Consider the following 21,928-nt stretch of genomic DNA (forward strand, 5'->3'; position numbering starts at 1 on the left):
CAGGCGGGGCCCATTACTTACATCTTCAGAGCCTACACAACACAAAACAAAACACGGTTGCTGTATGTGGGTTTTATTTTATTTGTTTTTTTTATCTTATATTTTTGAAATCTACAACCAGGTTTGTTTTTCCTTTAAATTTTTTGGGGGCCTCCCAAGAGAGTGGGGCCCTAACCTATAGCTTGTTTAGCTTATACGTAAATCCGGCAGCGTCTGCTCTGCAAGGGCAAAGCAATTAGGTCTAATCTCTTCTTCCAACAGGGGCTTAATGGGAGCAAAGCAAGGCGAGAAGCGCCCTTTGTTGCAGAGGTACGTAAGCTCGCCTTCCTGGGCTGAGTCGGAGGAAGAGCACACTGAGCCCAAGTAAGTCTCTATGCTTCTTGCACATTCTGGCCCCAGAAGCCAATGTCAAAGTTGCACCTCATATGTTCCCCCCCCCCAAAGGCATTGCTTTCTGATGAATGGTGGTAAATTGTTTTCCTTCTAACTCCCTACCTGGAAAGCACCTGTGAATCTGGGAGTTGTAGTCCAGAACATCTGGGGGTCACTGCTAAGTCTGGGGGAGGAGAAATTTGATTCAGTTCACATTTAAAGGCAAACCTTCCTAATTCGAAATTTGGACTTCTCCAAATTGTGCAATGCAGTTTCCCGGCTGTGTAATGGGCACAAAAATCTATATGGGAAAAGCATGTGTAGAAATGCTTTTGTTAGTGAAGATAACATACAAAATGCACTGCATTAGGGGGAATTGGTTTGCAGCGTCTAATAAGCGAAATCAAATGTGAAGTTGTGTCTATTAGAAGAAATTCACCGATGAGTTTTCGTGAGGACTTTAAAAAAAAAAAATTGTTGCAAACTGATGTGGAGTTCTGAAACTTAAAAAAGAGAAACGAAAATGGACAGATTGGTCCATTCAGAGTTGGATAACCTTGGTTTAAGCTATAGTTATACAGCAGATTTGTGTGAGAGAGATGAAAGTTTCTGCGAGTTCCTTATATCAAGAGAACATCCAATGGAAATATCTCCCCATAAACCTCTTTCCAAAAGTTACACATGTCCAGAGAAAGTGATTGCAAGTACCTGAGATCCAGGTCCCTCTCTATAGTGGCCCCTTTTTTATCTTGCTCCCTTCCAAGCCAGCATATTTTAGTCCATTGCTTTATATTCACTTTAAAACAAAAAACAAGTTTTTAATGTTTGAAGTTTTATTCTGTTTTTAGTCCTCTGTTGGGAGCCGCCCAGAGTGGCTGGGGAAACCCAGCCAGATGGGCGGGGTATAAATAATAAAATTATTGTTTTTATTATTATTGAAAGCTTTTGTGGTCTAGGATACTGTCTAGACCAGGGGTAGCCAACATAGTACTCTCTGGGCTCCAATTCCAAAGTTGGAAAATGCTGTTGGGCTTGAGTCTTGCTTGCAGGCTTCCCAGAGGCCTCTGTGAGAACAGGAAGCAGCAATTGACCCTATTGAGTGGAGTGGTTCTTAACTCTTAAGTCAGTGGTCACAAACGGTGGGAACTCTAGTCCAACAGTATTTGGAGGTCACCAAGGTGGCGACCCCTGATCCGGACCATGATATCAAAGCTGTCTGTAGGTTTTCTCTTGTTGGTATTTGTAGTTGGCTGTACAATTTCAATTAAAGCTTAACTGCATGCTGTTGGACTGGGTTGTGTTTAATATTGTGAGCTGCCTTGGGGGCCAGTTTGGCTGGGGAAATAGATTAAAGTTGTAAGGATGATAATATTCTGGAGGGAAAGCGTTGGGAAGGAAATGTTGCAGAGGACTAGAAACTTTGCATTTGGCAAATCCCTCTTATGCCCTCCGGGAGTCTTGTGTAGCAACCCGAAGCACATAAGTTAGTTAATAATAATAATAATTTAAAAAATATTATTTATATCCCGCGCTCCAAAGCCGAAGCCGGGCTCAGAGCAGCTAACAACAGTAAAATAATACAGCATTCTAAAATCAATTCATTATAAAATCAGTTCAAATCAAACTGATGGCAACCATTGGGCTACAGTTCTGTGAAGAATGACCAAAGACAGGGGTCAGGCTGCACCCTGACCAAAGGCCTGGTGGAACAGCTCTGTCTTGCAGGCCCTACAGAAAGATGTCAAGTCCCGCAGGGCCCTAGTCTCTTGTGACAGAGCGCTCCACCAGATCAGAGCCACAGCTAAAAAAGCCCTTGCTCTGGTTGAGGCCAGCCTAACCTCCCTGTGGCCCGGGATCTCCAAGATGTTTTTGTTTGAGGACCGTAAGGTCCTCTGTGGGACATACCAGGAGAGGCGGTCCCGTAGATACGAGGGTCCTAGGCCGTATAGTTCCCCCTCATACGGTTGCAATGAAAGGGGGAGGAGCATTTGAGGGGCTAATCCTTTTGTCAAAGCAATGCATAATCTCGCCAGCCGACATCAGACTTGTATGAAATTCTCCCTTACAGAAACACTCCCTTGGAACCGCTGGCTTCAGAGACGCGAGGAAGCAAAGCTTGGAAGCTGAGCGAAAAGGAAAGCAGCTCATCGAAATGGGGGCTGCACTCACTGTAAGTGGCAGAGGGAAAGGGCATGCTTGGAATTTGGGGTTTTCAAGCGACTGAGTCGGTGGCAGCAAATAAAGGCAGCTCCTAAACAGGGAGAGGGAGGAATTCAGCTCACATTGAAAGGTGAACATACACATGGTGTGGCTGGTGTTTGTTTCTGATGTCCATCAACATGGAAGAGATTTCCCATTGCCCACACAGATCCTTGGAGAGGTTAACAACGTTACGTTGTTAAATAGTGGGGCCGTAATGTTAAGGCACAGATCCTGACTCCCCCCTTCTTTTGTCCTCTGTTCCTTGCCAACCTACCCATTTTGGTCCTCCTTGTGGCCCAACCCATTTCTGATGGCGGCTCAACCATCCTAAAACCAAAATTCCAAAAAGGGAAATTGGAGCACATTTCAGCAGGTCCTTGCTCCATGAATCCAATGAAGATCTTCAGATTTACTTTAGCATGTGTTGGAACACAACAAGTTGCTGCAAGTCTGGATTGCCTATGCTGTTGCCAATTGAGTCCTAGCATAAAGCACCAAACGTCTCCTCCCCACATGCTTTTGTTGAATGGTCTCTTTAAATTTGAAGGTTCATTATTGTTCCACAAGATGTGTATTTCTTTAAGGGCCAGAGCAAATAACGTGACCTAGTTTTACAGCTGTGAAGCAGTATAGCAGGTGCTGTTAAGTTATGTTAATTAAGCTGTTGGGTATAGTATATAAAGAGCAGCACCTAGCTCTCTCTGTTCCCTGGTGGTTGGGTTGGTGGATGGGTCATGCTTATTGATATATTACAATTAATGTAAAAGGAGTTTTTGTTATTAAAACCTAGCTGCAGTTATTTTAGGGACGCGGGTGGTGCTGTGGGTTAAACCACAGAGCCTAGGACTTGCCGATCAGAAGGTCGGCGGTTCGAATCCCCGCGACGGGGTGAGCTCCCGTTGCTCGGTCCCTGCTCCTGCCAACCTAGCAGTTCGAAAGCACGTCAAAGTGCAAGTAGATAAATAGGTACCACTCCAGCGGGATGGTAAACGGCGTTTCCGTGCACTGCTCTGGTTCGCCAGAAGCGGCTTAGTCATGCTGACCACCTGACCCGGAAGCTGTACGCCAGCTCCCTCAGCCAGTAAAGCGAGATGAGCGCCGCAACCCCAGAGTCGGTCACGACTGGACCTAATGGTCAGAGGTCCCCTTTTACCTTACAGTTATTTTGTGCTCCTTGTAATGTGTGGTCTCCCCAGCATGCCTTCTGCAGTGCAACTAGTATGCAAATAGCAAAAATCTTTTTCTTCCCTACAGGTATAGCAGATTCTTCTCTTGGGCTTCCTCTCTCCAGACTTCCATCTGCAGGACCAGCAAGACTCTCTTCGTCTCCATCTTTGCGGTGGTGCTCCTTGCTGTTCTTTCCACCTTCCTCCTGGGCTTCTCCTTCCAGAGGCCAGCAGAAGGCGCCCCCATCGGGACAGGCGATGCTTGGACATCCGTGCAGCAGCTGCTGTGGCCATATACTCGCCTCCAGCACCAAGCTCCACCTCCCGTATAATTCACTGGTGGGAGTTCAAGATGAGGTACCTTTCAGACATCAAGATGGGGAGCAGTCCTGCCATGTGGTTTTCAGTGGGCAGGTGCAAAGGGGTAGATAATATTTCAAGCTCTCTGAACTTTCAATATCATCCAAAGTCCCCATGCAGCTTACAGGTACAGCATTTCGATGTTTCTGGAGGCCCCGCCCTTGCAAGATATTTCCTGATAATTCAGTTCAAAACGAAACACAGTTTGATGCTTCTGAATTTTTAAAAATCTCTCTTCCCTCCCTCCCCCCAATCGTACCGAAGCTGCAAGATCTTAGGAAACATGTTTTAGGAAACACTTGGGAGTGAATATAGTTTGTCCACAAACAGCTTACAAAGTATGGTATTTATTTTTTTCTGGAGGAAAAAATGCATCTGAAATCTTGAACCTATCGCAAACGTCAACCTCTTATTTTATTGACAGGAGTGTCTTCGACTCAATAAAGTTCTTAAGCGGTGCGTGGCTTCTCAAGAGTACGTTAGTAGCTTGGTAGAAAGCAACAGCTGGTACACGACGTCAATGAATAGATGGTGGGCCTGCCTAATTCTCTCCATTGCTTCTTCACTGCCAAAGTCTTTGATCAGGTGGTAAAGGGTGGAGTGGAATTCCGTGTCCTCTGCTATGTTCTTTGAGAAGTTGTCGCTGTCCTCAGTGAGCTGGAGCCTCTGAGCTCTCTGCCCGTTAAACATCAGGAGGGCCCAGTCTTTGTCCCATACTGGCTCTTTTGAAAGGTGTTCACAGATCTACCAACAGGACAGCCAGGAGTTGTTATAGCCAATAACCTGATGGGCTTGGAAGTAGTAATGTTTGTTTGTTTAGAAAAATGGGGGGCTGGAGGGTAGCACCAAAATCTTCCTTTTTCAGAAGGGCTAATCTGTGGGACAGGACGCGGGTGGTGCTGTGGGTTAAACCACAGAGCCTAGGACTTGCCGATCAGAAGGTCGGCGGTTCGAATCCCTGTGACGGGGTGAGCTCCCGTTGCTCGGTCCCTGCTCCTGCCCACCTAGCGGTTCGAAAGCACGTCAAAGTGCAAGTAGATAAATAGGTACCACTCCGACGGGAAGGTAAATGGTGTTTCCATGCGGTGCTCTGGTTCGCCAGAAGCGGCTTAGTCATGCTCGCCACATGACCTGGAAGCTGTATGCCGGCTCCCTCGGCCAAAAAAGTGAAATGTGCGCTGCAACCCCAGAGTCAGCCTCGACTAGACCTAATGGTCAGGGGTCCCTTTACCTTTAACCTGTGGGACTCCAGCTCCCATTGGCCCCAGCCAGCATGGCCGATGGCTGGGGATAAGGGGGACTGCAGTCATCTGGAGGGGTTAGCCCTTGAGCTGGTGGTGTGTACAAGTCTGGTTTCAGTTGCTGAAGGCTGAAACAAGCTTTGCACACTTACTCTCTCTGCTAGGTTTCTGCACCCGTCCCCTAATCCCCACATGCACAGGCAAACTCAGCCCTCCAGATGTTTTGGGACTACAACTCCCATAATAATAATAATTTATTATTTATACCCCGCCCATCTGGCTGGGTTTCCCCAGCCACTCTGGGCGGCTTCCAAAAGAATATTAAAATACTATGATACATCAAACCTTAAAAGCTTCCCTAAACAGGGCTGCCTTCAGATGTCTTCTAAAAGTCTGGTAGTTGTTGTTCTCTCTGACATCTGGTGGGAGGGCGTTCCACAGGGAGGGTGCCACTACCGAGAAGGCCCTCTGCCTGGTTCCCTGTAACTTGGCTTCTCGCAGTGAGGGAACCGCCAGAAGGCCCTCGGTGCTGGACCTCAGTGTCCGGGTAGAACGATGGAGGTGGAGACGCTCCTTCAGGTATACTGGACCGAGGCCTATGCCTGTTCTAGGCAATGTCTCTTTTGAACACTTTCTATGGACTGATAAGCTTCCTCCTCGTGTGAACCCCTTAACCATCATTTCCCTGCAAAGCATTTTATATAGCCTGGCATCTTCCTCATTAGTGCTAACCAGGTTTGCTCTTGTAACCAACCTGAAAGTGCCTGGTTAATGTGAATTACAGCACTGATGCAGATATGTAATGCTATATAAAGGTAAAGGTACCCCTGACCATTAGGTCCAGTCATGGACGACTCTGGGGTCTTGGCGCTCATCTCGCTCTATAGGCCGAGGGAGCCGGCATTTGTCTGCAGACAGCTTCCAGGTCATGTGGCCAGCATGACTAAGCCGCTTCTGGCAAACCAGAGCAGTGCACGGAAATGCCGTTTACCTTCCCGCCAGAGCGGTACCTATTTATCTACTTGCACTTTGACATGCTTTCGAACTGCTAGGTTGGCAGGAGCTGGGACAGAGCAACGGGAGCTCACTCCGTCACGGGGATTCGAACCGCCGACCTTCTGGTCAGCAAGTCCTAGGCTCTGTGGTTTAGACCATAGCGCCACCCGCATCCCTCTCATAATGCTATATAACCATGGTTTAAACCAGTGTTTCCCAGACTTGGGTTTCTAGATGTTCTTGGACTCCCATCCCCCCTAGCAAGCAAGACCAGTAGTCAGGGATGATGGGAATTGTAGTCCAAAAGCAGCTGGAGCCCCAAGCTTGCTTTGCTTAACCCTGTGTTTCCCAGAGTGCAAAGGGGAAGCCAGGCACCATTCTGATCCCTGGTGCAGGGTTTGCACACTCACCATCAGCACTGGGTGTCTATGTCCAGATTCTGAGAGGGCAAAATGCCTCTACCAGGTGGTCTTCCCTGCCTGCCTTGCCCCCCCCCCCGACCACCATCAATGGCTACCTAATTGCACAGGAGATGAGGGCAGAACACATGGAAGCTGCCTGCTCCTGTTGGTAGAATGCAGGGAAGGAGCTTGAAAACGAAACCAAAGTAGCACAGCCCATACATACCTTGAAGACCACATTTTCCTCTCCACTCAGCAAGTTCCACTTGCTCCAGCTGAAGGCAAAGGAAGATGCGATGAGTGCCATTTGCTGGTAACTGGTGATTTCTGCTAAAAGTGTCTAAAAACAAGAAGATAGAAACAGAAGACTGAAACACCTCTCCACCCGAAAGCATTCAACATCGTCTCTCTTTAATGGAAGGTGGGATCTTGTGTTCTCGATGCCCCCAGATCAATAAAATAAATGTTGCCCATCTCTGTCAACATGCGGCACGCAAACACAAACCACCACCCTATGTTTACTTGTTATAACGGAACCAGGCAGAGGGCCTTCTTGGCAGTGGCACCCGCCCTGTAGAACACACTCGCACCAGATGTCAAAGAGAACAACAACTACCAGTCTTTTAGAAGACATCTGAAGGCAAACCTGTTTAGGGAAGCTTTTAACGTTTGATGCATTACTGTATTTTAATATTTTGTTGGAAGCCGCCCAGAGTGGCTGGGAAAGCCCAGCCAGATGGGCGGGGTATAAATAATAAATTATTATTATAACATGTAAAGACAGGCTCCGGCGGACTGAGCAGACAAGACCAATAGTGGGTCCAGTGGTCAAGAAGGCGGTTTCTGTACATGCTGTAGAAGGAAGTCAAGGGCAGATGGGGCTCTTCAACCTGGGAAGGTAGCCTGTCTAGGAGAAGGAAAACTCTGACCCTAAACCTCCACTGCCTTTTGGGATATCCTTGGGAGAAGAAAAGGCTTGGGAGAAAACCCTATACAAATCCTGAGTGGAGTCCCTAAGACAGTTGGATGGTACACCACCTCCCAACAATTCCTGCAGCCAGGCTGCTACTAAATATCTTGCTCTGCTTTCCTTTGGGTCACATCAGCGAGGCTGAGATGGGGGTCTTCTCATCTGGGCACCCAGGACCTCCATACACACTGCCTAGCCTTGCACCCCTGGGGAGGTCATTACAATTTGACTTCTCCCGTGGAGGTACACTCCATTGTCTCTCGAGACAGACAGATGCCAACAACATATAAAGGCAAGGAGGATGGGGCAGAGCTGCAGGAAGCTCTGGCCTTCCAGGTTTGGCTGGGCAACAATTCTCACCACCCTTGGATAATGGAGCCATGCTGGCTCAGGCTGATGGGGCTACAGAAATTCATATCTGTCAGGGGTTCAGGAGCTGAGGCACAGGAAAGGGAGGAAACGGAGAGCGAAGGGGAGGAATACGAAGGAAACATGAGCGATGACGGCGGCCCGAGATCTCCGAGTCTTTCCAGTGAATCGGAAGATTCACAGAAAGGAGCGCCAGTGGTCAGAGCAAGGGGGGGGGCCTAAGGGGACACCCCAGGAAGAAGGGACCAGAGGGGGCTCAGAGAGCAGCAGTTGGAAATCGGGGCCAGCTTCCCCACCAGAGCGCAGTAGGGAGGAAGGGTCCCAGGTATCGGGATCCGGCGACTCGCCACAGGCGGGAGGGCTTGAGTCAGGATTGGCCACACCTCCGTCGGGGAGTGAGGAAACGGTCAAGAGGAAGGTGAAAAGTTGGGCGCGCGCGCCAAGTTCAAATGCGCAGGAAGGCGGCACAGTAAGCAGCCCGGAAAGGGAGCCAGGTCCTAAAGCCCGCCGCAAAGAGGGAGAAGGGTCCGGGGGGTCGGCGTCGGAAGAGTCCAGGAAGGAAGAGACCACGGGGGGCAGGGGGACCCAGAGAAGGAAGGAAAGGCGGAAGCGGTGGAGTAAGGCTAGAGTATTAAGTTGGTGTACAGGAGGCGGGGACTCAGACGGAGCTTCGCCGGTCTAGCTTCTAATACGTAGAGCTGCACGCTGCAGCTTGGAAATGGAAACTAACTCAATAAAGACTTTTATAAAGTGGATGCTGGCTAGCGTGATCCTCTGTGAGCTGGGATCTGGAAGCAGCTCTGACAATATCTATCGTATTTTTTGCTCTATAAGCCTCACTTTTTCCCTCCTAAGCAGTAAGGGGAAATGTGTGTGCGTCTTATGGAGTGAATGCAGGCTGTGCAGCTATCCCAGAAGCCAGAAAACCAAGAGGGATCGCTGCTTTCGCTGCGCAGAGATCCCTCTTGCTGTTCTGGCTTCTGGGATTCAGAATATTTTTTTTCTTGTTTTCCTCCTCCAAAAACTAGGTACGTCTTATGGTCTGGTGCGTCTTATAGAGCGAAAAATACGGCAAGTTCTGTATTCTAGCACAGAATATATTTAAATATTGGGGGGGTTTCAATGCACACATTTCTCAATGTATTTTATCCTAAAATATACCCTTCAAAATGCATTTGGTTCATTTTTTGTAAAATCCATTGCAAAATCCATTCTGAACACGAATCAGCTCAGATTGCTTAAGAATGCTGAATGGGTGTAATTCTCCATCTGTAGTTGAGAGTGTGCATAATTTCCAATGATAAAAGGTAAAGGCAAAGGGACCCCTGACCATTAGGTCCAGTCGTGGCCGACTCTTGGGTTGCGGCGCTCATCTCGTTTTATTGGCCGAGGGAGCTGGCGTACAGCTTCCGGGTCATATGGCCAGCATGACTAAGCTGCTTCTGGTGAATCAGAGCAGCACACAGAAACGCCCTTTACCTTCCCGCCAGAGCGGTACCTATTTATCTACTTGTACACTGACGTGCTTTCGAACTGCTAGGTTGGGAGGAGCAGGGATTGAGCAACGGGAGCTTACCCCGTCGCAGGGATTCAAACCGCTGACCTTCTGATCGGCAAGCCCTAGTCTCTGTGGTTTAACCCACAGCGATACTTCAGGCTAAAGTGCCTTCTCCACTCAAGTTTCGTTTTGACCTCCCTGGTCATCTATTTGGTAGCTCAGCTTTTTGTTTCCATTCACGCTTTTTGTACGCTGCCCTAGACTCTTCTGAAAAATGAGGCATTGCAACCAAAAGTAAAATATGAATGGGTGTAGACAGTTAGGCCTGGTCTCTTACCTTTCTGTTGATGGAGACGTACTTAGGAGAGTATTCCGCTGGGAAGATGTTCATTCCAGCCCTCTTCAGAGCAATGGTGAGAGCTAGGGGGCTCATCCACACCCCTCTCAGATCAGAAAGAAGAGTGGTGTCTTCCATGGTGGTAATTCCAGCTAACATACACTGATTGAGCTGCCTCCGGGAGCAAAGCAAGGGTTATCATCAGTTTGCTGCCATTATGCCGCAAACATCTGGCAGCCAATGCACACTTCTTCCTCTACCCTCCCAAATAGAAGATGGAAGGGCACTTTCCACCTTACAGCAGAGAAGGGTTACTTCTGGAGTATAGGAGAATATCGCACTGCCAGCTGGCAAATCTGTGGCAACTCCCAACAGCCTGGCCACAGGTCACAGATGATAGGAGTTGCAGACAGGCAGCATCTTGAAAGCCACCGATTCCACATTCCTGGCTATTCTCAGAGAGGAGCCAGTGTGCCACATCCTTCTCTCCCAGAGTCTCTGATGTGGGCATGGATGTAAACAAGCCCACGACAGCAAGTCAAATGGAGCAGATTGTTGTGGCACAGCGGCAAAAGCAGCTGAAAAATGCAGTGCCAGCCAATTCAGGACCCCTAACCGTAAAAAGATACAGGTGGCCACCCTTTACATTGCAGATGTAAATAATAAATTTAAGAACCACTACGCGGGTGGCACTGTGGGTTAAACCGCTGTGGGCTTGCCGATCAGAAGGTCAGCAGTTCGAATCCCCGCAACGGGGTGAGCTCCTGTTGCTCGGTCCCTGCTCCTGCCAACCTAGCAGTTTGAAAGCATGCCAATGCAAGTAGATAAATAGATACCACTCCAGCAGGAAGGTAAATGGAATTTCCGTGCCCCAGATTTGTCCGCTAGTGGACCTAAAGGTCAGGGGTCCCTTTACCTTTTACCAATCAGTATGCAGGGCAGATAGGATGCACATGTTGGCATTTATCTGCCAGGGAACCACAGGCCACTGGGAAGCTAAACTCTTGCAATCCCTCCCCTGATCACTCACCTATTGGAGATTGTGCATATTGGTTGGGAAATGTGCACAATTCCCCCTTTATTTTATTTTATTCATTTGTTGAATTTGTTTGACACCCTTCGTCCATAGACCTCAGGACGGCATGTTCTACATGAGGCCTGGTGAATGTGCACAATGGCCAGCTGTTATGCACATTAACCACTCAATGAACTGGGTAAGAAGTTGGGTAGAATTGGCCCTACACCTATTTTTCCTTGTATGGCCACAAGTAAAAGGGCTAGAGGAATTCTTTTTCTTAAAAAGAAAAGAAGGAAAGTTTTTATTTTTAAAAAGCTCTAAAAAGACCCCTGAAATATCCTGCAAACTCTGCGGCCCTAAGTCCCATTGCATTGTGCAGGACTTCCCTCCTAGTTAACATACAGACGGAATTGGGCTACAGGATGTAGCTGCATACCTTGATTTGAATCTGCACCTCAGCGAAGGTGGTGAGGATGGTGAGGAAGGCTTCGTCGGTCCCATTGGGCCGGAGTTCCCACGACTGGTAGGGCATGTTGAGGTGAGCATCTTGCATCAGCGTTACAGTGAAGAAGCCGTTCATTTTGAAAGCGATCTCTTTCTCTTGCATGTTGTACACCACATCCCCGATGTCGTCCGTTCTCCAATATTTCGCTTTCAAAGGAACAAAGGAAGAGGGTTTTGTTTGAGGAAGAGTGGTGCATGCTCTGGTTATCTCCCGCTTGGACTACTGCAATGCGCTCTACGTGGGGCTACCTTTGAAGGTGACCCGGAAACTACAACTAATCCAGAATGTGGCAGCTAGACTGGTGACTGGGATTGGCCGCCAAGACCACATAACACCGGTCTTGAAAGACCTACACTGGCTCCCAGTACGTTTCCAGGCACAATTCAAAGTGTTGGTGCTGACCTTTAAAACCCTAAACGGCCTCGGCCCAGTATACCTGAAGAAGCGTCTCCACCCCCATCATTCTGCCCGGACGCTGAGGTCCAGCGCCGAGGGCCTTCTGGCAGTTCCCTCATTGCGAGAAGCGAAGCTACAGGGAACCAGGCAGAGGGCCTTCTCGGAAGTGGTGCCTGCCCTGTGGAACGCCCTCCCACCAGATGTCAAAGCAATAAACAACTACCTGACATTCAGAAGACATCTGAAGGCAGCCCTGTTCAGGGAAGTTTTTAATGTGTGACATTTTAGTGTATTTTTGGTCTCTGTGGAAGCCGCCCAGAGTGGCTGGGGAAACCCAGCCAGATGGGCGGGGTACAAATAATAAATTAATATTATTATTATTATTATTATTATACCCCAAAAGGCATGGAGTCACAGAGAGCATGTAGAAAGCTGCCTGATACCGCATCAGGTGTCTCATCCATCTAGCCCAGTAATGTCAGCTCAGACCGGCAGCAGCTCTCCGGGGGTCTCAGAGAGGTCTCACCTGAAACCTGTATTTTAGTGTTCTGTTGGAAGCCACCCAGAGTGACTGGGGAAACCCAGTCAGATGGGCAGGGTATAAATAATAAATTATTATTATTATTATTATTATTATTATTATTATTATTATTAACCAGGTCCTTTCAGCTTAGCAGTGGGCAAATGCCAACCTGGAGGCAAAACTGGACGGGGCACAGGTCCCAGCTTGGCCCACGAGGCCAATCCCCCATTCCCCAGCCCATCTGCCCTACATGGGACAGCAGGTGTGGGGCAGATAGAGTTATGGCTGCAAAGGATCGACCAAGAACTGTGCATTCTCAATTGCTCCTTTTGCAAGTGGGGCTTGCTGTCAATGCTGATTAGCAAGCCCTGCTTGGATCAAAGCTTACAGGAAGGCCAAAAGCACAAATACGTCTTTGCACTGCTGGTCTGAATTCAAACTGGTGATGCAGAGGATATTATTCAGAAGGCAAAACATTACTCTGGGTCATCTGACATCGTTCTAATCTCGGCAACTGATGGGTGGGCAACCTTTAAAATGATCTGCAGGGGATGGGGTGGTCAGAATCCAGCCCACTGGCCAGAATTTGTTCCTCACCCCCGTTTTAGTTGGAGATCCCCCGGGACAGAAATTAGCAAAGCACGTTCTCGGCCATCCTTCCCTTCCCCCCAAGATGTTCAGGACAAATGTTCCCCAATGTTGCACGTCTGACGCCTGCCTGTGGCACATGCGATCCTGTTTCCTCTCCGCTGTTTGCTTATTCTGAAACGGTATACAGTGGTACCTCGGGTTAAGAACTTAATTCGTTCCAGAGGTCCGTTCTTAACCTGAAACTGTTCTTAACCTGAAGCACCACTTTAGCTAATGGGGCCTCCTGCTGCCGCCGCTGCACAATTTCTGTTCTCATCCTAAAGCAAAGTTCTTAACCCGAGGTACTACTTCCGGGTTAGCGGAGTCTGTAACCTGAAGCGTCTGTAACCCGAGGTACCGCTGTATTTGTTTCTATCCTTTTAGCAAGGCATTCAAACGCACTGCAAAGTGTAGACAGAGGTTCTAGCTGTCTATCATCTTCACTTTACCAGGAATGCCTCTGGGTATCATTTGGAGTTCTGGTGGGGAGGTGGGCAGAAGGTGCTTAACCCTTTTCTTGGAGGTGTGCAACTCATGCTGATTTCTACACACACACACACACACACACACACACACACACAGGCCTATTTGTAACCTGCAAGGCAGCAGCTGGAGGTAAAAAATAATTGTATGGAGAAAGAGTGGCAGAGGAGAACTGACGGAGCGAGAAAGGGTTAAGCAATCCCAGTCCGCCAGTTCTCCCCCTGCAAACGCTCTACCCCTCCATTGGCGTCACCAGGTAGATAAAGGCTGGAATTGAGCAACTGGTTGCATCATTCGCTTATGGACGTATCAAACCTTTGGCATCCCATCTTGCAATCAGAGGCTCTTCGAAATAGATCACGCTGTCAAGCAGTCGGACTGTGAGCCCTACAGTCACGGAAGAAGGATCCTCGTTTTCGTCACATGTTGCCTCGTAGGGATAGATCTCCAAGCCTGTGTCCAGCACCTTTGGCAAGTAGCAGAGAAGATGCAACAGTCGTGTTTGTTAAGAATCACTCAGTCGTCTACAGTTGTCTTTGATTTTGCAGCGTGAAACATCACTGCGGTCTGAAAAATGGACCTATTTCACCCAGTGAGTCGGGCTCACTTCTGATTCGCATTCCCAAGCAACTGAATATATTTATTGGCTTGGAAGTATGAATTTCAGTAGCCTGAAGAGTCACCAACAGTTCCTGAAGTACAACATAACAATCTATTGATTTGATACTTAATAATGATTTTGGGAAATGTGCTATAACTGGACTGTTCCCAAAAAGACATAAAATCTGCCCCTTGAGAATTGGATCTCCAGTAAAGATTGTGAGTTAACTTTTAAATCCATTTGAGTTTAAGTAGGGTCCAATGCTTGATGTGAGGATCTATAGCTCAAAACATTTTTTTTTCCAGATCAAAACTTGAAGTGTAACTTCAACAGTTGGCTGCTGTCTACACAAAAATTGTAACAGCGCAATCTCAAAACCTTAATCCCAAAACTGCACCTTTATGATTTTCTGATTCTCTGCCATTTGACCCCCAGCCCTCAGCTGTCTGTTGATGTGAGCCACTAAGAATTCTCAGTCTTTGGGCTGCATCTTATATTACAGTTTGTACGTTAGTGCACATGCCAAAGTACAATATGTGATCATTCAGATTTCTTCTTTTTGAAGTTACACATCAAGCATCAAGATCAAAACTTAAGATGGAGAAGAACCTGAATTTTCCTCCTCTGCCAAATTTCATTTATGAATCGCTTCCCGTGAAGCCGCTTCACGATAACAGAACTGTGAAATCCACAATAAAAGGTATATATATATAAACAAATCCTTCATATATAAACACGTTTTTAAAAAGAAAAATCTCATTTAAAACAATGAATTTCAAATCCAATGCAGATACCAAATGAGATTTTTAAAATCTCCACTTAAAAGGCTGCTTAAAAAGGAAGGTTTCCAACGGGCCTTGAAATGGCAACAACAAAGATGGAGCTTGTCTGATACATAGTGGGAGGGAGTTTCAAAGAGTAAGGGGCCACCAGGTTAAAGGCCAAGTTCCTACATTGGGCACAACAGACCTTCTGATAAGGTGGCACCTGGAAGATTTCTTCTGCTGCAGAGTACAGGAGACCATCTTTTCGGTATCCTGGTCCCAAGCTGTATAGGAAGCTGAAAACCAGTACCTTGAACTCATTACTCCACCTGCCCACCTGGCTTGCTGCTCAGAGAGCAGTGTACTGGCTAACAGGAGCATGGCAGATGCCAGAGAAGAGGACTGAGGAGAAATATTAAGGGGAAATCCCTTTTTCTAGATTCCAAGTGTGCCAATAAAACATGAGAAGGATGTCTAGAGACTTGCGGAGCAATGTTGGATCCATTAGCAAAATTGGAAGTTACTGGTCCTCATGGAGGGACGCGGGTGGTGCTGTGGGTTAAACCACAGAGCCAATCAGAACGTCGGCGGGTCAAATCCCTGTGACGGGGTGAGTTCCCGTTACTTGGTCCCTGCTCCTGCCAACCTAGCAGTTCGAAAGCACGTCAAAGTGCAAGTAGATAAATAGGTACCGCTCCGGCGGGAAGGTAAACGTTGTTTCCATGCGCTGCTCTGGTTTGCCAGAAGTGGCTTAGTCATGCTGGCCACATGACCGGAAGCTGTACGCCGGCTCCCTCGGCCAGTAAAGCAAGATGAGCACCGCAACCCCAGAGTCTGCCACGACTAGACCTAATGGTCAGGGGTCCCTTTACCTTTAGCTAGTCCTCATGGATCTTCTCCCTTGCCTTCCACCCCCAACAACCCAGTGTCCAGGTGAGAAGCGCACTTTCAGCAAGCAAAGCACAATTCTACTCATTTCCTCTTAAGATGAAACTCACTTCCACCATGGTCCAGCCTTTGACGAGTTTGGCTTGAGGCGGGAGCTTCAGGGCATCGAAATGGTAAACGCCGCCCACCGGCATGAACTGGTTCAAATCCACGATGTGCTCTTCCAAAGGTTTGGATTCGCTGATGCCGATGATCCGCAGGGATGAGATGTGAACTGGGGGAGGAAAACCCCACCCACTTTTAGTGTATGCAAGTTTATGCATGCAGAGAAAAAGGACAAGGAAAGGTTGATTTGGGTGTGCCTGCCCTTGCAGCTGGTCAAGCATGAGTCAGCAAACTTGTGGGACTCAGTCAGCACAAAATAAAGTACACTGTAAATACCCTTCTATTTGTGGCAAGTTAGCCTTTGGCTATAATCTGTGTTGGATAGCTACAGGGAGGACGTGTTAATGGAAAGACCTTTTATTATTGACCTTACTCAAACTGTCTGGGGTATGGGTAGGCAAACTAAGGCCCGGGGGCTGGATCTGGCCCAATCACCTTCTAAATCCGGCCCACGGACGGTCTGGGAATCAGTGTGTGTGTGTGTGTGTGTGTGTGTGTGTGTGATCTCTCTCTCTCTCTCTATATATATATATATATATGAGAGTCCGGCCCCCCACAAGGTCTGAGGGACAGTGGACCGGCCCCCTGCTGAGAAAGTTTGCTGACCCCTAATTTATTTATTTTTTGAGTCCCAAATTGATTCAGGCTTTATATACAAATAGAATCCTAGAATTGTAGAATCGGAAGGGATCCCAAAGGGTCATCGAGTCGAACCCCCTGCAATGCAGAAATCACAGAGCGGAGAAGAAACACTGGCCATGTTTGGCACGATACTTTGACAAAAACACTGACTGCAAAGTATCAGTAAATATATTCCAGATACAGTCGTACCTCGGAAGTCGAACAGAATCTGTTCCGGAAGTCCGTTCGACTTCCGAAACGTTCGACTTCCAAAGTGTGGCTTCTGATTGGCTGCTGGAAGCTCCTGTAGCCAATCAGAAGCCACGGAAGCCCCGTCGGACGTTGGGCTTCCAAAAGAATGTTTGAAAACCAGAACACCCACTTCTGGTTTTCGATCGTTTGAGAACCGAGGAACGATTGTATCAGAAATTATCAGCTGCAATGACTGAGTTAAAAAGGCAAACATTATTATTATTATTATTATTATTATTATTCTATGATTCTATGATTCTATGATGATGATTATTATTATTATTATTATTATTATTATTATTATTATTACCCTGTCCATCTGGTAGGGTTTCTCCAGCCACTTTGGGCAGCATATATAAAAACATAGTAAAACATCAAGCATTAAAAACTTCCCGATACACGGATGCCTTTAGATGTCTTCTAAAAGTTGTGTAGTTCATTATCTGCTTGACATGTGAAGTGGGGGGGGGGTGTTCCAGAGGGACACCATCTCCTGGGGTCAAAGTATATTTAATTGATACGTTAAATATCATCTGGTACGCAGGCTGAGACCCTATCTGCCTGCAGACTGTCTTGCCAGAGTGGTGCATGCTCTAGTTATCTCCCGCTTGGACTACTGCAATGTGCTCTACGTGGGGCTACCTTTGAAGGTGACCCAGAAACTACAACTAACCCAGAATGTGACAGCTAGACTGGTGACTGGGAGCGGCCGCCGAGACCACATAACACTGGTCCTGAAAGAGCTACGTTGGCTCTCAGTACATTTCCAAGCACAATTCAAATTGTTGGTGCTGAACAGCCTCGGCTCAGTATACCTGAAGGAGCGTCTCCACCCCCATCGTTCAGCCTGAACACTGGGGTCCAGCTCTGAGGGCCTTCTGGCGGTTCCCTCACTACGAGAAGCCAAGTTACAGGGAACCAGGCAGAGGGCCTTCTCAGTAGTGGCGCCCGCCCTGTGGAACGCCCTCCCACCAGATGTGAAGGAAATAAGCAGCTATCTTATCTTTAAAAGACATCTGAAGGCAGCCCTGTTTAGAGAAGTTTTTAATATTTAACAGACTTTAAATATTTAACAGACTTTAAGTTTTTAATATTTAACAGATTTTAATACTTTGTTGGAAGCTGCCCAGAGTGGCTGGGGAAGACAAACCACCACTCTATGTTTACTTGTTATAACAGGGAACCAGGCAGAGGGCCTTCTCGGTTGTGGCACCCGCCCTGTGGAACGCCCTCCCACCAGAGAATAAGAACTACCAGACTTTTAGAAGACATATGAAGGCAGCCCTCTTTAGGAAAGCTTTTAATGTTTAACAGACTACTGTATTTTAATACTTTGTTGGAAGCCGCCCGGAGTGGCAGGGAATACCCAGCCAGAGGGGCAGGGTATAAATAATAAATTATTATTATTATATTATCATGTCTACAGATGCCAGGGACGATGGGGAACTGGAGTCCAGCAACACACGGGCCAGTCCTGGAACAGCTCAGTCAGTAGAGCATGAGACTTTTAATCTCAGGGTTGTGGGTTTGAGCCCCACATGGATGGGGCAAAAGATTCCTGCATCGCAGGGGGTTGGACTAGATGACGCTCTGCTTCTATAGTTTTGCGATTCCTTGACTACATCCTCATCCCTGCTTTAAACCGATGCCATTATTCAGCAGTCAGCGCACAGAAAGCTTGACCGAGTACCTCTGGAAACAGATTTCAAGATGCTGGCGCTCTTGTCAAAAACTTTGTCCACACTCCCCTCCTTTTCGCTGGTGCCCTTCATTTCAGAGATGGAGGAATTATGCAAGGCACTCTGAAAACAATAAACAAACACCTTGCTGCAGATGCTGGCCTGCTAGATCGTTCGTTAGGGGAACTGTGGATGGGAAACTTCTCAGGGCACATGAGGGCTAGGGTCTTGACTTCATCTCTGCAGTCATTTTCAAATAAACTTTACTAGTGCAGATTATCAATACACAATCTACATGTCCAAAATATTAAGAACGTCCATAGTTAAAGAACTAATTTTTTAATCTTTTATATAAAAAAATTAACCATTTTACCTTTACAGAGCAAAAAAATAAAATGTTATAGATAGATGCCAATGAAACTAAAAGGCTGCAGGTACTTCAATTGGTATCTGACGTGTTCTTCATTTTGTTTAAAGCTTTTGAATTTTCCCTGAATACCTTAATTTCATGTCCACATAGGTGCACATGATCAATTCCCTGCCCTGAAATTCCCAACTCTCCGTTGATGCAAGATACCAGGTTCCACTCACAAATACTTCTGCTAAACCTCTCTGCTTCCTTAAGGAGAGCCTCTAGTTTAACAATATTTAACTTCCTCATTAAATCGAATTTATTCATCTGATTTCTTGCTCTCTCTCACACACACCTTGGCATAAGCCAGGTATTCCATCTAGGCTCATGAAGTAGAGAGCCTGATCTCGTTGGTTTACTCTTGCGTGCTCTTTTACATAGTTTAGTAAACACAACAGAAGATCTAAGGGTACAGAATATCTCTTGGAGAACTGTGGAAACCAGTTGGCAAAATGTTCCCCCTTTATTACACATCCCCAAAAGTGGGGGGGGGGAGGGGGCCAGAATCTCACAGTACCAGTACCTACTCCACTGCGTAATATTACCACACAGAGTTATCCAATGAAATTTAATGGCAGGAAGTTCAGGGCATACAAAATAAAGGATTTCTTTACACAATGCAAAAGCAAAGACGTGATGCCGTGAAGACGTGATGATAACTGTTAGTTTAGATGGCTTTTAAAGTGGGGGGGGGGAGGCTAATTCACATAGGACAGGTCTATCCATGGATATTTATGTTATGTTTAGTCGTTTAGTCGTGTCCGACTCTTCGTGACCCCATGGACCAGAGCACGCCAGGCACTTCTGTCCTCCACTGCCTCCCGCAGTTTGATCAAACTCATGCTAGTAGCTTCAAGAACACCATCCAACCATCTCATTCTCTGTCGTCCCCTTCTCCTTGTGCCCTCCATCTTTCCCAACATCAGGGTCTTTTCCTGGGAGTCTTCTCTTCTCATGAGGTGGCCAAAGTATTGCAGCCTCAGCTTCACGATCTGTCCTTCCAGTGAGCGCTCAGGGCTGATTTCCTTCAGAATGGAGAGGTTTGATCTTCTTACAGTCCATGGGATATTAGCCATAGCAAAATTGTTATGTACTGAGCTGAATCCCAGAACAATACGATCTAGAATGCAGCAGTCTGATTGGTCTGCAGGAGCAGCCAGTCAGGCTCCTGGATGAAGTGAATCAGCAACCTGATTGGCCTGCAGGAGCAGCCAATCAGGCTTCTGGAGGAGGTAAATCCACAACCTGATTGGCCTACAGAAGCAGCCCGGAATTAGCCAATCACGTTGGGGCCAATTCTGTAAATCATGTATATATAGCTAGACGTTTTGGGGAAAGTCTCATTCATTGCTACTATGAGCTGAATAAAGAGCATGAAATCCACACTCGACTCCAAGTATATTTCAAAAATGGAACTTTTCTATACAGAGGTGAGCTTTTCGGTGCACAGTCTGGGTGGACAGTGTGTCTGGAGGTCCTGGGCTGTCCAGATGGCAAGATCCCCCATCTCGGCCTAGCTGATGTGGTTCAAAGGAAAGCAGAGCAAGACATGTGACACCAGCTTGGCTGCAGAAGTTGCCGGAAGGAGGCATACAAGGCGCCATCCAACCATTTTAGGGATTACACTCCAAAGCTGTGTCGGGTTTGCTCCTTAGCCTTTTCTTCTCCCAAAAATTTTCCACAAGGCAGCGGGTACAGGTCCCCCGTGCCCCCAGGTTTACTCCCAAAGGCTATCTCACGAATGAGTACACCCTTCTGCAAATTAACTGAAACAAAGCATGTTTCCTATCTTACTCATAATCCTGTACTCAAAACAAACACGAAAAGTCAGTTGATCATTGTGGTGTCGGAAGCCTGCAGCCAATAGAAGGAATGATGCGCTCGCCACATTATATTGAGGTTCTACACATCTGCCCGATAACAAATGTTGGAAATGTAAAGAAATTGAAGGTACATTCTTTCACCTTTGGTGGACGTGCCCAAGGATTAAGGCTTTCTGGGAAATGATATATAATGAACTGAAAAAGGTATTTAAATATACTTTCCCGAAGAAACCAGAGGCCTTCCTCCTGGGCATAGTTGGCCAATTGGTGTTAAAGAAGGATAGAACTTTCTTTATGTATGCTACAGCAGCAGCAAGAATTCTCATTGCAAAGCATTGGAAGACACAAGACCTACCCACCTTGGAAGAATGGCAGATGCAACTAATAGACTATATGGAGATGGCGGAAATGACTGGCAGAATCCGAGACCAGGGAGAAGAGTCGGTGGAAGAAGACTGGAGGAAATTTAAAATTTATTTGCAGAAACACTGTAAAATTTTTGAATGCTGATGACATTGAAATGAATTGAAGGGGTTCTAGCAATAAGGCAAAAAGTAAGAGGGGATTAATAATAGATAAACTAATAGGATATGAATTTGCTGAACTAAATTTAAAAAGGGATACAAAAATGGGAGATGTGAGGAAGTCAGGAAAATAAGTTAACTAAAGTGGAGAGATTAAGAAAGAGGGAAATTTTGTTTTTCTTTTATATGTGTTTTTTTCCCTTTGTTGTGTTTAATGTTTGTATTTTTGTACTTTGTATTTTTGTATTTTGTATTTTTGTATTTTGTATCTGTTTTGCTTTTGTTTTTTCTTTTCCTAAACTTTTCTATCAATAAAACCTAATAAAATATTATAAAAAATATATATATTGAGGTTCTACAAAAGAGAGTTACTCCAGAGCTGGAAAAGAGGTATCCTGACGGTACTGGGATATTGCAGCAGGACCTAGCCCCCTTTCACACATCGGAAGTGGTGAAGAAATTCATGACAGAGCAGCAAATATAAGTACTTGATTGGCCAGGGAATTCCCTGGACATAAATCCCATTGAGAATTTGTGGGCTATATACAAAAGTCTCTTGTGTGCTGCAGACTGTACGACTATGGAGAAGCTCATTCAGGTGCTGATTCAAGTGTGGTACAGGGATCCAAAAATCAACACTGACTGTTCAAAACTAGTAGACTCCATGCCAAACTGTGTTCAAGTGCTGCTTAAAAATAGCGGAGGTCATATCCGTTACTAATGTACGTATAT

At 46.6% G+C, this 21,928-nt stretch overlaps 3 protein-coding genes across 7 annotated transcripts in view; 2 read left to right on the plus strand and 1 right to left on the minus strand.

Annotated features, from left to right (window-relative positions):
- The window catches only part of IRAG2 (inositol 1,4,5-triphosphate receptor associated 2), a gene marked incomplete at its 5' end in the record, with an annotated part of 62,030 nt that extends 57,471 nt beyond the window's left edge, over window positions 1–4,559 (plus strand). The window contains 3 exons of the mRNA XM_082241242.1: window positions 262–363; window positions 2,441–2,542; window positions 3,829–4,559. Of these exons, the coding sequence (XP_082097368.1) occupies window positions 262–363; window positions 2,441–2,542; window positions 3,829–4,072 (448 nt within the window). The 3' untranslated portion in view covers window positions 4,073–4,559. The remainder of the gene's footprint in view (window positions 1–261; window positions 364–2,440; window positions 2,543–3,828) is intronic.
- Window positions 1–21,928, plus strand: part of GYS2 (glycogen synthase 2) — a 184,238-nt gene that overhangs the window by 137,062 nt on the left and 25,248 nt on the right. The gene's annotated exons all lie outside the window — the stretch shown is intronic.
- Window positions 4,432–21,928, minus strand: part of DNAI7 (dynein axonemal intermediate chain 7) — an 86,186-nt gene continuing 68,689 nt past the window's right edge. For all 4 annotated transcript variants that reach the window (XM_082238837.1, XM_082238831.1, XM_082238832.1 and 1 more), the window contains 7 exons: window positions 18,449–18,560; window positions 15,831–15,994; window positions 13,783–13,933; window positions 11,367–11,581; window positions 9,913–10,083; window positions 6,965–7,078; window positions 4,432–4,844 (listed from right to left, as the gene is read on the minus strand). In XM_082238837.1, coding sequence (XP_082094963.1) covers window positions 4,569–4,844; window positions 6,965–7,078; window positions 9,913–10,083; window positions 11,367–11,581; window positions 13,783–13,933; window positions 15,831–15,994; window positions 18,449–18,560 — 1,203 coding nt within the window. In that variant the 3' untranslated portion in view covers window positions 4,432–4,568. The remainder of the gene's footprint in view (window positions 4,845–6,964; window positions 7,079–9,912; window positions 10,084–11,366; window positions 11,582–13,782; window positions 13,934–15,830; window positions 15,995–18,448; window positions 18,561–21,928) is intronic.

This window comes from Podarcis vaucheri (assembly GCF_965113315.1).
Source record: "Podarcis vaucheri genome assembly, chromosome: 10".
NCBI lineage: Eukaryota > Metazoa > Chordata > Lepidosauria > Squamata > Lacertidae > Podarcis > Podarcis vaucheri.